General features: G+C 53.4%; 1 protein-coding gene across 6 annotated transcripts in view; it reads left to right on the top strand.

The window, feature by feature from the left end:
- Positions 1–6,617, top strand: part of TICAM2 (TIR domain containing adaptor molecule 2) — a 28,305-nt gene extending 21,688 nt beyond the window's left edge. For 5 of the 6 annotated variants that reach the window (XM_051843321.2, XM_008254897.4, XM_051843323.2 and 2 more), the window contains exon 2: positions 2,812–6,617. In XM_051843321.2, the coding sequence (XP_051699281.2) occupies positions 2,870–3,613 (744 nt within the window). In that variant the 5' untranslated portion in view covers positions 2,812–2,869 and the 3' untranslated portion in view covers positions 3,614–6,617. 6 annotated transcript variants of the gene reach the window in all.
- The last annotated feature ends 9,823 nt before the right edge of the window (positions 6,618–16,440 follow it).

Below are 16,440 nucleotides of genomic sequence, written 5' to 3'. Positions count from 1 at the left end.
CCTCCCATGCACTCCCCCTGCGTGGTCTGCAGGCTTTGCACACCAGGGACACGGACGCGTGTAGACACACATCTCACGCTGCACTTCTCTCACAACTCAGGCTGCACTCAGTGCCCACCGCATCATCGGCAGATCCGCTCAGCTCTGCTTTGTAGATACGCCCCCAGTCCAGCCAGCTCTCCGCTGTGCACCACGCCGGTGACTGCTGCTGCGCTCTCTCTCCCCTGCACAACAGCAGACCGGTCCTGTGCAGACCAGTCAGGTCCTGTCACCCTCGGCTCAGACCTAGGAAAGATCGGAGTCTAGATGCGTTCTTTTATAATAATAATAAAAAACATAAATTCAGAGTGGAACGATTAGATCAGCTGAGAAAGGAAAGTACTCCTTGTGAATCTAATCCCAGTAACTTCAGCAGATGTTGGCTCTCTGTGACATATACTAATACACACTTCCAGGCAGTTCCAAGGAGAATTCTCTCACCAAACACAGCAAGTTTGGAAGAGAGAAACACAGGCTCCGTGTTGTCAGGAATATCCCAGAACATTTTAATTTGTTTAGTAATGGCAAAGACCAGAGTTCAAGAAGAAATTATAATTATATTCATAATCATATAAATAACCCAGGTACATAAGCTGAAGTCATTCAGACATAGCAGCTGTTTAAGAAAAATGCTGAAAACTGCTACGATAAGGAAAAACATAGAGAATTTCATCAAGATTCGTATAAGGAGTGCTTGTGATAACTGAGGGACTCGGGCACTATTATTCTTCCCTGTGTCTAGGTGAGGTCTGTGCCTGGTGCTCACCGTGTCTAGGTGAGGTCTGTGCCTGGTGCTCACCGTGTCTAGGTGAGGTCTGTGCCTGGTGCTCACCGTGTCTAGGTGAGGTCTGTGCCTGGTGCTCACCGTGTCTAGGTGAGGTCTGTGCCTGGTGCTCAGCGTGTCTGTAGGTGAGGATCCCACCCCCTGGTGCTGGCTGCTTACCCAGAGATTTTTCCTGAGTCCTGGTGTCACTGAGCTGTGACAGATGTGTGTCCCACTTGATGGACTCCCCTCATTCTTTGTTGTGTTCACCGGAGAAGATTGTTACTTCTGTTTCTAGGTTTCACTTCCAAGCTGAGCGGAGATTTTTCTCTGTGAATGAGCGTGTGTCGTTAGCGTTTCTGGCATGGGCTGGGGAGAGGTCTCCTTAGTGATCTCCCTGTGCTGGTTTCCTCCCCGGCAGCCCCTCCCTGCAGCGTTGGCTGACCCATGCGGGCAGAACGGCTGGGAGCCAGTCCTGACCCCCCCTTCCCCTCAGGAGTCACAGGTTCACGTCTTCCCTTTGTGCTGAGGCAGTGGCGTGCCACCAGCCGTCCTTGGAAGACTTGCACTCTGTTTTGTGCTTACGTTGAGTACAAAAGTCAGTCTGCATTTGATGTTTGAATACCCTGTTTCTTTGGGTTTTCCTGTGTTAGGGTCTGAAAACGCCCACCGCCTGAGGAACGTCTCCAAGAGACTCTCTCATGCAACCAGCAAAGGGTTAAAGATTTATTGATCCAAATTGTTGGGGCTCTCTGAACATACAAGAACAGAGAGGCCTCGAGGAACTAAAGTATAGGGTTTATAAAGGCAAAAACCGCAAAATGGGGAGGGGGGAGAGAATACACGGTTGCTAAGCGGTTGCTAAAATCTTACAATCAGCAATTATGATCTTAAGACATAGACAAATCACATCTTCATTATTAGCCCAGGTAACCCAGGTGCAACCTTTCTACTTTTAAGCTTGAGCAATCATGCTGGGGGGTTTCTGTGCTCTGCCAAGGGTGATGTAGTGCACTGCTGTTGTCTGACTATTTGAGATCATAGTTTCAGACCAGAGTCTCACGGTGGGGGGGTGCTTTCCCAGAATGGAGTCTCAAGTGCTCCAAAATGGAGTCCTGTCGCTCCCCCTCTTCATGGAGGAATGACACTGGACCCTGCGCTGTTCTTTTGTCTGCTCGGCCCTTCCCAGGTTTGCTGCTGGTTCTTCCCGGGTTGGCTGCCGACCCTCCCACCTCTGTGGAAGGGTGGTACCCCCTGCCACTTTCCCCACTTCCGCGGGGGAGCGGCACACCACTGGCCGGCTCTCTCGGGGGCTGCTCAGATGTTCCGCAGATGTTCCTGGTGCATGTTGTCTCTCTCCTCCTTTATAGTCCTCTTCCACCAATCCCAACTCTGCTACCCACACGCCGAGTACGCTGCTCTCCTCCAATCAGGAGCAGGTCCTACAGTTTATTGGTTGAACTGGAGGCAGCTGTGTAGAAGCTGTTTCCTCCTCTCCCAGCGCCATATTGTGGGAGAGCAGATGCATAGAATAAGTCTTAATTCCAGTAACTTAGTCTAGTCCGAGTTGCTCCCCACAGAGTCCCTACTGTCAAGGTGCTACTTCACTCTGTCTTATTTTCACAGCTGCACCAGGAAGGTTTAAACCTGTAAGCTTAAGCTTAACTTTTTACACCCGCACATATACAATTTTAACTCTTCACCTGTTCCTAGTCGGCACAGTAATTTGATCATGGAGCGACCGGATTACCACTCCATATGGCAAGAATGGTGTTGCCTTTGCCCTAAAATACAGAAGTAATTTATGTTAACCTGAAGGCGTACGGCGCCAGTACCACTTAAATGTCCCAGTGTCTCCTGTCAGCCTGCCTCTAGCTGCGGTGAGGCTCGCGGAAGTCTGGACTTCCCGAGGGCCTCTGTCGTTTCCGTCTTAGGTGGAATGAAAACCTTGTCTCCCGCATGTTAGTAAAATTTACGATATTCCTCTGTTTTGTGATTTCTCCTTTTAGATTGAGAAGAAATGCTGGGCAGTAAGTAAAGCTTTCTCCTCCCGGCCTGGAGAGTGACATGGGTGTCGGCAAGTCCAAAGCAGGTTCCTGCCCCCTGTCCTTCTCCCGGGGTACGAGCCACGGCGTGGACACACAGCAGGGACCTCCCGGGTCAAGTTCCAGGAGATGTGCAGAGGCCGCCCTGGGTGAGGGTGCTGAGCGTGGCAGTGCTACCAGGGAGCCAGTGCAAGAGCGGGAGGTGCCTGTGGGCCTGGCGGAGGCTCCCGCGGCAGGCGAGGAGGAGGAGGAGGAGGAGGAGGAGGAGGAGGAGGAGGAGGAGGAGGAGTTCCTCAAGTTTGTGATCCTGCACGCGGAAGAGGACACGGACGAAGCGCTGCGGGTGCAGAGCCTGCTGCAGGACGAGTTCGGCATCAGCCCCGGGATGGTCTTCGCCGAGATGCCGTGTGGCAGACAGCACCTGCAGAACCTCGACGTCGCGGTCAACGGCTCGGCCTGGACCATCTTGCTGCTGACCGAGAACTTCCTGCGCGACACCTGGTGCAGATTCCAGTTCTACACGTCCCTGATGAACTCGGTGAACAGGCTGCACAAATACAACTCCGTCATCCCCATGCGGCCCCTGAACAACCCCCTGCCCCGGGAAAGGACGCCCCTGGCCCTGCAGACCATCAACGCCCTGGAGGAGGAAGGCCGCGGCTTTGCTACCCAGGTGGAGAGGATCTTCCAGGAGTCCGTGTTCAGGACCCAGCAAGCCATCTGGAGAGAGACGAGAAGCGCAGCGCAGAGACAGCTTGTCGCCTGAGGTGGAACACGCAGCCCTCGGCCGGCTCCTGGGGCAGCGGCGCTGGGACGCCTTGACGTAGAGGACAGCCCTTTTCTTACGGGAGCCTGGGGGGCGGGGGCACAGGAGAGCGGCCTGCAGCAGGGCTGGAGCGTTCCTCTCCTGCTTCTTCTCAGGCACGGACGTTCGTGTCCCAGGTACTGAGCCTCGGACAGAAACTTGTAGGACAGGTGTTCCGGAAACAGGATGCTTATACTGAGAAGCCGGCTCCCCACGGGCATGTGGGAGAAAATGGCCCCAGGGACCTGAGCACGCTCCCTCCTGGGGCCCCTCCCATGGCTCACACCCTCTGGGTGCTGTCCCCTGGGGCGTGTCAGGTGTTGAGAGTTGTGACACGAGCCCAAACCCGTGCTTCTCTGCTGGCATCTGCGTCCATGGGGGCGACTGCCGCCCGGCTTAGCAGCCCTTCCCGCGGTGTGGCGGTGAATCGGGCCCCCCGCAGTGCCGCTGGGGTGTCCTCTGGGGCCCGCAGCTGTCGTGTGAGTCACTGTCGGGTGCCAGGGCTTTGTCCTCTGAGCTTCTGAAAGGCGTGTGCCTGGCCACGCGTCTGCCCAGGACATGTTGCCCATGCAGGCGTCTGCAGTAACTTGGCCCTTAGGAGTGCGTGCACACGTGTGTGGGGGGATTATCTTGAAAGCCTTGGACCTGAAGCGGGAGATGTATTTTATCACATCCTCTTCTGGTGCCCCAGCCTCCTAGCTGGCCAGGGAGGCCCCTGGGAGACCTGTGCCGTCCCCTCATAGCCCTTCTGCCCGTCAGATGGAGGTCGAGTGCAGAGAGGACACGGGGTGACTGGGTTGTGTCCTGCTGTGACGAGCAGAGCATCTGTGGTGGGTGAGGCGGGGGAGGGGAGTTCCAGGACCTGCTCCGGTCCAGTCTCTGGCACCCCAGGGTGACTGACAGTGAATGCACCCTTTAGCTGTGATGGGAAAGCGTTGGTTGATGGGTCTCTAAAGGCCTTGGCCCTCTCCCAGGCCATGAGAGACTTGGAACCAGAGAAGGAAACCAGAAAAATGGTAGAATTCTGTAAGGTGGGGTGGATGGTGTGGCCCAGCTGGTTACTACCGCCTGGGACAGCTGCATCCCGTAGCAGAATGCTGGTTAGAGTCCCGACTGCTCAGCTTCTAATCCAGCTTCCTGCTTGTGCACCTTGGGAGGCAGTACGTGCATTTCTGGCCCCCACATGGGAGGTCTGGATGTAGTTCTGGGCTTCTGGTTTCAGCCTGGCCCAACCTGGGCTGTTTGGGCTTTTGGAGAGTGCATCAGTGGATGGAAGACTCCCTAATTCCCTCCCCCTCCCCCTCCCCCTCCCTCTCCCTCCGAATAGAGGAAAATAAATGAAGTGTTTTAGAAGAATTATTTGAGGGGATATGTGATATAATAGTTGCAAAATGGTTTATGCACACAATGAAAGTGTATTTTTGCATCTTTGCAGCATAGTTGATTTTTTTTTTTTTTTGACAGGCAGAGTGGACAGTGAGAGAGAGAGACAGAAAGGTCTTCCTTTGCCGTTGGTTCACCCTCCAATGGCCGCCGCGGCCGGCGCACTGCGGCCAGCGCACCACGCTGATCCAATGGCAGGAGCCAGGTGCTTCTCCTGGTCTCCCATGGGGTGCAGGGCCCAAGCACCTGGGCCATCCTCCACTGCACTCCCTGGCCACAGCAGAGGGCTGGCCTGGAAGAGGGGCAACCGGGACAGAATGCGGCGCCCCGACTGGGACTAGAACCTGGTGTGCCGACGCCGCAAGGCGGAGGATTAGCCTAGTGAGCCGCGGCGCCGGCCTGCATAGTTGATTTTTAATGCTGCCCATTATACTTTTATAGTCTCAGAAAGGAATTATTATACCTGTTCACTCAGGTTTCTAAAGAATACTTTTTAAAAAAAAAAAGATGAGACCTTGCGCATAGGCATTCTGCCTCATTTTTCTTTCTTCATCCCTTAGCAGCCGCTGAGCTCTGCTGGCGTGTGCAGTTCCCTGGGCATGGCCTTGAACCTGGCGCTCCCCGTGCTCGTGTCCTCATGCAGGTATGGACAGGCACGTCCGGCGGACTCTGAGAACTTTTGCCGCCTGCCGGGAGCTTCCCCTGGGTGCTCTGTGGGCTACACTGCCTGTAGAAATCTCAGCTGTGCTTAAGGACAGGATTCTTTTAGCTGTGAGAGGCAGAAAGCCCGTTGTGCCATGGCCTGAATCACAGGGTAGTTATTTTTTTTTTGTAAGATTTATTTATTTATTTATTTACTTGAAAGGCAGAGTTACAGAGAGGCAGAAGCAAAGGTGTGTGGGGGGGGGGGCTCTTCCATCTGCTGGTTCACTCACCAGATGGCCACAACGGCTGGAACTGTGCCGATCCAAAGCCAGGAGCCAGGAGCCTCCTCTGAATCTCCCATGTGGGTGCAGGGGCCCAAGGACTTGGGTCATCTTCCACTGCTTTCCCAGGCCACAGCAGAGCGCTGGATTGGGAGTGGAGCACCCTGGACTAGAACTGGCGCCCATATGGGATGCCGGCACTGCAGGTGGTGGCTCCGCCCACTACGCCACAGCGCTGGCCATGTAACTTAATAGTTCCGCCAAGGTACTCAGAAATGCTGTTAAAAGCTCACGTTCTTATACGCAGTTGAATATTATGCAGCCTTAGAAAGGACTAGAATTCCAGCGCTGCCCCAGCAGGCCGCTGTTGAAAACGTTACGCTGAGTAGAAGCAGCCAGATGCGGGGGGCAGCACTGCGTGGTTCCGTCGCCAGGCCGCCGGGTCTCAGAGACCGCCAGGACAGCGGTCGTGGGCCGGGGCCGGGTCTAGGACGGGAAGGTGCTGGCTAGTGGGTGCGGAGCTTCTGTGGGGGCTGAAGCGGCTCTGGGGACAGGGGGTGTGCATGCTTATGCCTCTGCATCCGATGTTGAAAATGCTTCAGTCAATGATGTTCCAGACGTTTTGTCACACGATAATAAAAGTAAAGGTAAAAAGACAGCCCAGGCCCTTCCTGGTGTTCCCTCCTGCGTCCTCAGTGTGCTGTGGGGCCCGCTCCAGTCCGCGTGGTGGCTGCACCGGCCCTGGATGCCACTGCGCATGCGCGCGCGGAGCTGGGCCAAGTGTCTCTCCTGGCGGCGGTGATGGCGAGGGGCCGTCTGTGCGTTCTCTTCATGGCTGCGCTTACACTCCTCCGTCTCCCACCCGCCCATGCCGGCCCCACTGCTGTGGAGCAGACCCGCGGCCCAAGCCCCGCCCTGTCCTCCACCAAGCGGGTCCTACCTGCTGGGACTGTTGCCCACACACCCTTGCATTGCAGCGAGGGGTGGGGGAGAGGGCGCAAGAGGTCACGCCTGCCCCAACCCTGCGTGCACAGACAAGGGAGCTGCTGGCGCCGGGGCCGTGTGCCAGACAGTGTCATCTGGCCATGGAAGTGCGGCAGGCCCCGAGCAGCGAGCGGCGTGTGAGCCGTTAGCGGGTGCGGAGGTGGGAGCCGCGGGCAGGGCGTGCAGGAGCGTGGCCCTGTGGCTCCGACAGGTCAGGGAGGCAGGGCCATGCGCTACGAAAGCAGAAAGTGGTGACCGGGCGTGCCGGTTCCGACACGGCTGCCTTGGGCTGCGTTTTGTGCGTTGACTTGTACACCTTTGTGTTTGGGGGCCTGGGGTGTGATCTCTCTGATGTTTAGCCCTCTGGGGGTTAAGTGCCCCCTCCCCCACCCCGTGGTCTGCCTCCTTTGGGACTGGGCTGAGTGAATTCGGCAACACTGGTCCACTTTGCTCCTTCCCTTTGTCCACCCTGCACTGGGCAGGTTGCCTGCTGGCTGAGCCTCCCTGGGCACATGGAGCTCTTTCCTACCTCGGTCCCCTGTCCTTCATCTGTGCAGATCCTAAGGGGGCAGCTGGACCACAGGGTGGACGCCAGCCTCCTGGCCGCGTGAGGAGTTACTCCACTGGTTGTGGAAACAACTTCCCGGGACCCTGTCGGGTCAGGAGTTTGGATGCTCAGTGTCCCCCACGGCCCGTGTGTCAAAGCCTCAGTCTGCAGAGGGCGCTGATGGGGTCTGTGGGACGTCCCTGGGTCACGGGGGGCAGGCCGTTCTCGGGGACCTCTTAGGCTCCATGCAAAGGTGATGAAGCCCTGACTGTGGGTGGACCACCTGGCCTACCTCTGCCTCCAGCCTCACGAGTAGCCCTCTGCAGTGTGCTCCACCCTCCACCTCGGGCCCCTCATGGAGCCACAGCCCGTGCCTTGAAAACTGAGTGCTGTTTGCTTCTTTATCGTCATAAAAACCTGATGAATGCAGGCGCTTCCACACACTGCAGCTCAGTCCTAAACCCCCAGGCCAGTTGCTGGTGGTTCCAAAGCCCTAGAAAAAGCCAGGCGCTTCCTCTCCAGGAAGCAAGCACCAGATTCACAGAGGTGCACCTTGGCCGAGCCATCACTCTGTCCAGCAGAAGGCCCTGCAAGAAGGGATGGCAGTGAGAGCCACCAGTGCTTGAGTGGGGCCCAGGAGCCTGAGGAGGTAGGGGTCTCAAGGGCACCGTCTCCGTGCAGTGAAGAATCTCAAGTGTGCAGATGAAACCGAGTGCTGGTAACTGAGCCGCATGTCACCCCTGAGAGTCAGGGCCATCTCCAGCTGTGCCCAGCGGCTGGGCTGGGGCCGGCCCCAGGGCTGTGAGAAGCCTGGCCATGACTGTGCAGCTGTGCCATGGTGTTCAGGGTCTGCCCCTTGGGAGGCCACAGGTTCTTGTGACACTGTCTAAGAGGCCGGTGTCCCCTGCTGGGCTGTCCCAGAGTGTGACTGTGCCCTGCAGGCCTGAGGAAGGTGTGCGGGGCCGAGGAGGGCTGGAGAGCCCGAGCACCTGGTGAGGGACGGCCACCGCGGCCTCTGCAGTCGGCACCTGCAAGCCAGCGACCAGGGGGTGAACAAGGCAACTCTGCGTCCAGGAACCTGGTGTTTCTCGTGAGAATCCAAGTAGGAACGCTGATTGGATTTTGAACATTGTAGTGACTGCATAAGAACAGCAGTCATGCTGTCTATAAACACGTTCAGCCCATGTGTTTGTGACTCTGGGCGGAGTCCTCGTATTCGGTTACCATTAAGTTGGAGTTGGAGTAAGTAGCGCTTGTGCTGTTGATCAGATCATGAGAATTATTCCATTGAAAGCTCAGTGAGTTAATTGGGGGGAAAAGGAACGAGCCCATCGCTCTGTCCGTCTGTGCACGGAGGCTCACGACTGCTCACCCTGCTCGCCTCCCCTCCTTCCGAGGGAGCGAGGATTGTTCTGGGGAGGTCGTTCCTTCGTCTGGTGCAGCGCTCCTCCTGGCGTCTTCCGGCTCCCAGGGCTCGGAGTCACTGCACTCGGGTGATTGATCGGAGAGTTTCATTGGCAAACAGCACGAACCCGCCCTGCAGCAGTTTTCCGATCCGCTGATGGGGGTTCCTCCTGCCGCCTACTGAAACTGTAGATCTGAACAAGGCTACCTCTGCAACCTGTAGCTGCTGCCAGAGATTTTCCACGGGCGTATCGTAAGGACAGATTACCAACTTGGCAGATTTCTGTGCATTTCATTTATAAGGAACGCTAGCTCATGAAAATGCCCTAAAATTAGATGGTGGTGACAGATGCGCAGCCCTGCAAATGTACTGCAAACCATGGAGCTGGACACATGGGAAGTTTGAGGTTATGTAAAATAATGAAGAACCTGAAACAAAACAAAAACCCACAAGCAGAAGCACAGCCCAAGCTCCCGCCGCAGTTCATGTCGGTTTCTGTCGAAGTGGGCATCTGCCGCGAGCCCCGAGACTCTGCCCCGGGCTTAGTGCCCTCCAGAAATTCCCCAGCAGGTTCCCGCAGGAGCCCCTGGGAGGAAGAGGCCTATTGCCATGCGCTTTATCATAGCAAAAAACTGGAAGCAAGCGGCCATCATTAGAAGAGTGTAGAAATATATTCCAGGTTCACAGATCAAATTCTTAGCACGTTTAAACTCCTGAGCAAAGCTCAGGGATGTACACAGCAGATCTCAGAACCGTAGCGCTGGGCAGTGGAGTGGAAGTTACAGAATAAGATGGACAACCTGTGCCACTTGTGTTCAGTTCTAAACATGCAAGAGGGGCCGGCGCGGTGGCACAGCAGGTTAATGCCCTGGCCTGAAGTGCCAGCATCCCATGTGGGTGCTGCTCCACTTCCATTCCAGCTCTCTGCTGTGGCCTGGGGAAGCAGTAGAAGATGGACCAAGTCCTTGGGCCCCTGCACCCATGTGAGAGACCCGGAAGAAGCTCCTGGTTCCTGGTTTTGGATCGGTGCAGCTCCGGCCATTGTGGCCAATTGGGGAGTGAACCATCGGATGGAAGACCTCTCTCTCTCTCTCTCTCTTTCTCTCTCTCTGCCTCTCCTCTCTCTGTGTAACTCTGATTTGCAAATAAATATTTAAAAAAATCATGCAAGGCAGCTCAGAGCCTGTATTGGTGCTGGCATCTTACTCTTCCATGCTCTTCTGTATCTTTGAAATAATTCACTTTGTAATCATTTTTAAAGGAGCGCACCCATGTGAGTCGTGTTGAGTGCAGTGACTTGAGGAGCAAGTAGAAGAAGACTGACGATGGATAAATAAATCAAATAAGTGCTGGTAATAGAATCACCCACTGTGTCAGGCAGTTAACTTGCATGATCTCTAGTATCCCCCAAATTCCAACAGGGCCCTCTCTTCACATCCAGTATGAGTCCCACGGTGAAGCTGGAGATGGCAGTGATATGCCCAGGAGCCAAGGCTGGAGGGTGAGTCACCGCTCAGGGAAACTTGCAGGGGACCGGGCCCAAGGCCTGTGAGTCGTGAGTTCTGTGCCAAGTGCTTCCCCGTGGTGGAGGGTCTCAGGGGAGCTTGGTGGCGTGAAGAAAGCCACAGCAGTTTCTAAGCGACAGCAAGGAGCTGCAGGGGCCTCGGCCCAGGGTTTGGTCTGTTTGCCTGCCGCAGGAACTATGCGTCCTGCACCCCAGCTGATGTGTTGCCGGGGCTGGTCTTGGCACTTCCTAGCTCTGGTTGGTTCTGAGCTTTAAGAACCAAAGTCTCTGCCGATTCTAAAACGCCCCCCTCTCTCCTGTGCTTTCCGTAGCTCAGTTTGAACGCGTGTCCTTCGGCCCTTCTCTTTCACAAACTCCGTGTGGGAGCAGCTGTGTTAGAACCGTGATGCTGTCCCTAGGCTGACAGGAGGCCGGCGGTGTCGCTTCGCTCAGAGAGAGAGGTCTGCTCTGTACGGCATGGCCATTGGAGGGTGGCTGAAGATGCCTGTCTGGTTCCGGTTTGTGTGATTTGCTGCCTTTGCTCGCGTGAGATGTTGCATAGGTTAAATGAAGCACGGCTTTGATTTACAGGGAGGAAGAGGGGGGAGGGGGCAGGAGAAGCGGGGCGAGGGTTTCTTTCAGGAACTCTGAATTTGGCTCCCGGGTGCCTACGACGAACGGTAGGACAGCTCTGTAGGGACACTGACCGGAGGACACAGACGTAGGCATCCATGAGCATGTGACGTGTGGGTGCAGGATGGGTAGATGGAGTGGGAATTATTTTTCACGCTGAGATGTTCCTAGATGTGAAGTCCCAGCCTCAGCTGGGATTCTGTGAGCCCAACTGCAGTTCTTTTTTTTTTTTTTTTTTTTTTTTTGACAGGCAGAGTGGACAGTGAGAGAGAGAGACAGAGAGAAAGGTCTTCCTTTGCCGTTGGTTCACCCTCCAATGGCCGCGGCCGGCGCGCTGCGGCCGGCGCACCACGCTGATCCGATGGCAGGAGCCAGGAGCCAGGTGCTTTTCCTGGTCTCCCATGGGGTGCAGGGCCCAAGCACCTGGGCCATCCTCCACTGCACTCCCTGGCCACAGCAGAGAGCTGGCCTGGAAGAGGGGCAACCGGGACAGAATCCGGCGCCCCGACTGGGACTAGAACCCGGTGTGCCGTCGCCGCTAGGTGGAGGATTAGCCTAGTGAGCCGCGGCGCCGGCCCCAACTGCAGTTCTGCCCTTTGTACGCTGGGTGCGTGCGGACACATGAGTTAGCCCATTCCTGCTTCGGCTGCTGAGCTGTAAGATGGAAACCGCAGCCGTGAGTACCTCTTGCAGTTGTGAAAGCTGAGTTGATGCAGGCAGGTGGTTAGGCGGGGAGGAGGCGCTCCTGGAAGTCCCTTCCTCATTGACCATGCCCAGTGCTCACGGCTGGTGCGAAGCCATCGGCTAAGCCATCGCACCCAGTTCCTGCCAGATGTCCCTTTCTCTGTTAAGTTTGCCTTTTGCCATCACACAATCCGCCTGCCACTTCCATTGCTTTTAGCTATGAAAGAAGAAAGAGCTCTGTAAAGACGAGGCCTGCCGTCTACTCTGCCTCCTTCTTGCCGAGGCTGGATGGCCCACGTGGGGAGACACCGGTGCCTGGGGCACAGCCGTGGGAACAGAGGGGCTGCTGCTCTCGTGGGGAGATGACACAGGGTCTTGCTTTGTTTCAGTGAGTTTGCTGTGTGCTGGAGAACTGAAATGTCCCCAGCTGTGCGTGCACCAGGCGGTCGGAGAGTGAGGGAGGCAGCTGCAGGCCTGGGTCCCGCGGTCAGGAAGGTTCTGGCACAGGTCAGTGCTGTGTGGTGTGTTGACCGAATCCAGACTTACCTAACAATTGGGGACTTAGAGGAACAATAGGTCCTGAGATTAGCCTTTTGCTGAGATTTTTCTTTTATTCTTCTTTGGACTGCCTCATTAGGAGCTGAGCTGTTTTTTTGTGGGTACAGATGTCTACTGGGAACATTTAATTTAGTTCTGTTTCATCTCTGCAGTAGATAATACATCAGGGTGCTTCCAGACTCAAAGGGGGCAGTGAAGAAATGCAGCCCGTTCTCCAAGCTGATTCATGCTGCCCACTCCCGTGATCTCTTCTGAGGATAATTTTGCATTTGCAGTCAATCACACGCACACACACTCACATACACACACACACACGTGCGCACACACACACAGGCACCTACACTCTACCACCTAACCCTCCCTCCCTATCCGTGCATCCACGTGCACATAGGCACATACAGTGCACACGTCTACCCCTCACCATCTGTCCATCCTTCCCAAAGGCCATCCCATACCAGCACATGAGGGCTTCACCATTTCATTCCTCTTATTGACTGCCTAATATTCACTTGTTGGAATGCATCATAATTTATAGCTTAAAATGTATTTATTTATTTGAGAGAAAGCGTGAAAAGACATTCGTTAACTTTGCAAATGACCTCGACATCCTGGGTGGGACCATGATAAAGTCAGGAGCCAGGCACTCCGTCTGGGTCTGAGTCGACATCTGGTGCTTCCCAGGCACATTAGCAGGGAGCTGGATCAGACGCTGAGCAGCCCAGACTCACGCGGCCCTGCAGTGTGGGATGCGGGCACCCCACACCGTCCCCGCACCGTGCTGTCTTTTCCCCAGTCCTTGCTGGTAGCCTTGCAGGCTGTTATCCCGTCTTTTGCCATTGCAATGCTTCTTTAACAAATGACTGCATACGTGTGACATCTTGCACAGATGTAAGCGAAGGTCGGTAAGACAGAAACCTAGACGTGAGACGGCTGGGCTAGTGAGCATGAGCGTACGGAGCTTTCATAGCCACTCCACCACATCTCCATCAGCGGAGGTCCCACCTGCACTGTATGAGTGCACCTGTTTCCCAGGTCCTTCCAAGAGTGCGTCACCGAACTTTTTAGTCTTTGCCAATCTAACAGGCAAAAGCTAGTGTAAGTTTTAGTCGACGCTTTTTTTTTTTTTTTTTTTGACAGGCAGAGTGGACAGTGAGAGAGAGAGACAGAGAGAAAGGTCTTCCCTTGCTGTTGGTTCACCCTCCAATGGCCGCTGCAGCTGGCGCACCGTGCTGATCCAATGGCAGGAGCCAGGTGCTTCTCCTGGTCTCCCATGGGGTGCAGGGCCCAAGTACTCGGGCCATCCTCCACTGCACTCCCTGGCCACAGCAGAGAGCTGGCCTGGAAGAGGGGCAACCGGGACTAGAACCTGGTGTGCCGGTGCAGCAAGGCAGAGGATTAGCCTAGTGAGCCGCAGCGCTGGCCTTTAGTTGACACTTCTTAAAAAATTGAGGTTTAACATCTTGACTCTTTACCGTGGTGATGTCACCAAAGCTAATAGTAAACATTTTAAATTTGAATTTTAAAAACCTTAAAAATTCATATTCCAATAATTATCTTCCAAAGCAAAGAAATTACAGATGTGCAGAAAATACAAACACATATTATAGTGTTTTTACAATAAAATAAAAAGTATAATACAATAAAAAATTAAAAATGATGTAAATGCACATTCATGGAGGATTGGTTAAATTGTGGTAATCTTCATCTTAAAATGCTACTCAGTGATTTGAAATTTTCTTTTCATAAATATTTATCAACATAAAAATTCCAGTTATAATTTTAAATGGAAAAACAAGAAACCAAAAGTGCATTTAATGTGGTTTGAATTTATTTTTAGGAGTGGACTGTGTGTACATAGTGTGTGATTTGTAAAGATAACAGAAGACAATAAAGCAAAATGTTAGTGTTAGCTATCTGCAAGGATTGTGAAAACCTTGATTTTTTATTGTTTTGTTATATTTTCCAACTTTGCTATACAAAAAAGTATTATTTAATAATCTAAATCCGAAATTCTTTTTTAATTAATTAATTTATTTGAAAGTCATAGTTTTCAGAGGGAAGAGAGCAAGAAAGAGAGAAACCCACTGATTCCTTTCCCAAATGGCCACAACGGCCAGGGCAGGGCCAGGCCAAAGCCAGGAGCCAGGAGCCTCTTCCAGGTCTCCCTTGTGGGTAGCAGGAACCCAAACACTTGGGCCATCTTCTGTTGCTTTCCCAGGTGCTGGATCAGAACACAGCTGGGACACAAACCGGTGCCCATATCAGATGCCAGCGTTTGCAGGAGGAGGCTTTACCCGCTACGCCTCAACGCTGGCCCTAGATGTGAAATTCTTTAGAACTAGCTTGCGTGACCAGCTTGTGGTTGAGTAACAGGCACAGTGGTTGAAAAAGGTTTTGCAAAATCAAATCAGCCTCCAAATGCTGGCTGTTTTGTCCACTTTGTGGCAGAGCTGTCCTTCCTAAGGACACACTGATGGTTCCATTAATGGATAAAAACGTAGCTTTGAAAATGGGGCTTGTAGGCCGGCGCCGCAGCTCACTAGGCTAATCCTCCGCCTGCGGCACCGGCACTCTGGGTTCTAGTCCTGGTCGGGGCACCGGATTCTGTCCTGGTTGCCCCTCTTCCAGTCCAGCTCTCTGCTATGGCCAGGGAGTGCAGTGGAGGATGGCCCAAGTGCTTGGGCCCTGCACCCGTGTGGGAGACCAGGAGAAAGCACCTGGCTCCTGACTTCGGATCGGTGCAGCGCACCGGCTATAGCAACCATTTGGGGGGTGAACCAACGGAAGGAAGACTTTTCTCTCTGTCTCTCACTGTCTTAACTCTGCCTGTCCAAAAAGAATTTTTTGAAGAAATTAAATACATAAAAATTAAATGTAGATAATTAGGAAGAAACATACTCCTTAGGCAGTTTCATTAGTTGGCAGTACCTTTTTTTCCTGTAAGACAATACAAAGCAGTGGAAGATGGCCCAAGTCCTTGGGCCCCTGCACCCACATGGGAGACCTGGAAGAAGCTCCTGGCTCCTGGCTTCGTATTGGCACAGCTCCAGCCATTGCAGCCATGTGGGGAGTGATCCAGTGGATGGAAGACCTCTCTCTGTCTCTCTCTGCCTCTCCTTCTCTCTGTGTAACTCTGACTTTCAAATAAATAAATAAATCTTTAAAAAACTCCATTGGAAAGTGAATTAGTTTAACTTCTACCTGTTGGGCCCCAGGCCAGGTGGGCTGCATTCTCCTTTCTTTTCAAAGCTAATCTCACCACACACCGAGATCACTTTGAGGCAGTCTCACTTCAAGTTCTCCCCCTCCCCTTTATTGCCAGTGCCAGAGTGTTTCCCAGCTCTGTTGTCCAGAGCCTGGAACCCGGCTCTCTGGGCTGGGTCCTGACGGGGTCTGGGCCCTGTGCTCGCATCCCCGTCTTTGGTTTTCTAGTATCTTCACTTGGGCTCTGGTTCCCAGCACATCTTCTCTTGGCCTTGCCTACAGCCTTCCTCCTGCACCCACAGGACTTGCAGTGCCTGCCAGGCCCCCTCTGTCTGCACCTGCCACTCTTGGCCTGTCCTGTTCTCTTGCTGCCAAAGTCCCTCATGCAGCTTATGGCCTGTAGAACCTTGATCTCTTCCAGTTCCTTTGCAGTGATTAATACAGAGACTCAGCATTTTCACTGGGTGACCAGGGAAACGTGAGGGTATTTCAATAAGTGTGTGGAAAACAGAATTAAAAGATGTGTTTATTTTAGTGGGAAAAATGATATCCATACATATGAGGGGTTTTCAAAAGTTCATGGAAACACTGTGTGGGTCTCAAAAGCTTTTTGCATCAAGCTGAACATAGCTTTTGATTTCATTTTTCAATGAACTTTTTAAAGCACCCTTCTAGAAACGCACAATTTGGTTGAGTTTTAGAGCAGGGATATGAGAATTGTTAGTGGTTGAATCATAATTAAGAGGACAGTAAACCGTTAGTAATTTGACTAGTAGTTGGCCTCACTTATACAAAGACACACTGACATTAAACACAGCCAATAAATATTTAGAAACTAACAAGGAGTCTTCAACAAGTTCATGGAAAGCACACATGATCTTTTTTATACCATCTGTGAACTCTTGGTTGTATTCTCATGTTGGTTTTCTTTGCTGTGTAATGAGTTACCACAGAGTTAGT

The sequence above is a fragment of the Oryctolagus cuniculus genome, chromosome 6, assembly GCF_964237555.1.
Source record: "Oryctolagus cuniculus chromosome 6, mOryCun1.1, whole genome shotgun sequence".
Classification (NCBI taxonomy): Eukaryota; Metazoa; Chordata; class Mammalia; order Lagomorpha; family Leporidae; genus Oryctolagus; species Oryctolagus cuniculus.
The sequence above is the reverse complement of the archived record's forward strand: the minus strand, read 5'-3'. Positions and strand labels throughout refer to the sequence as shown.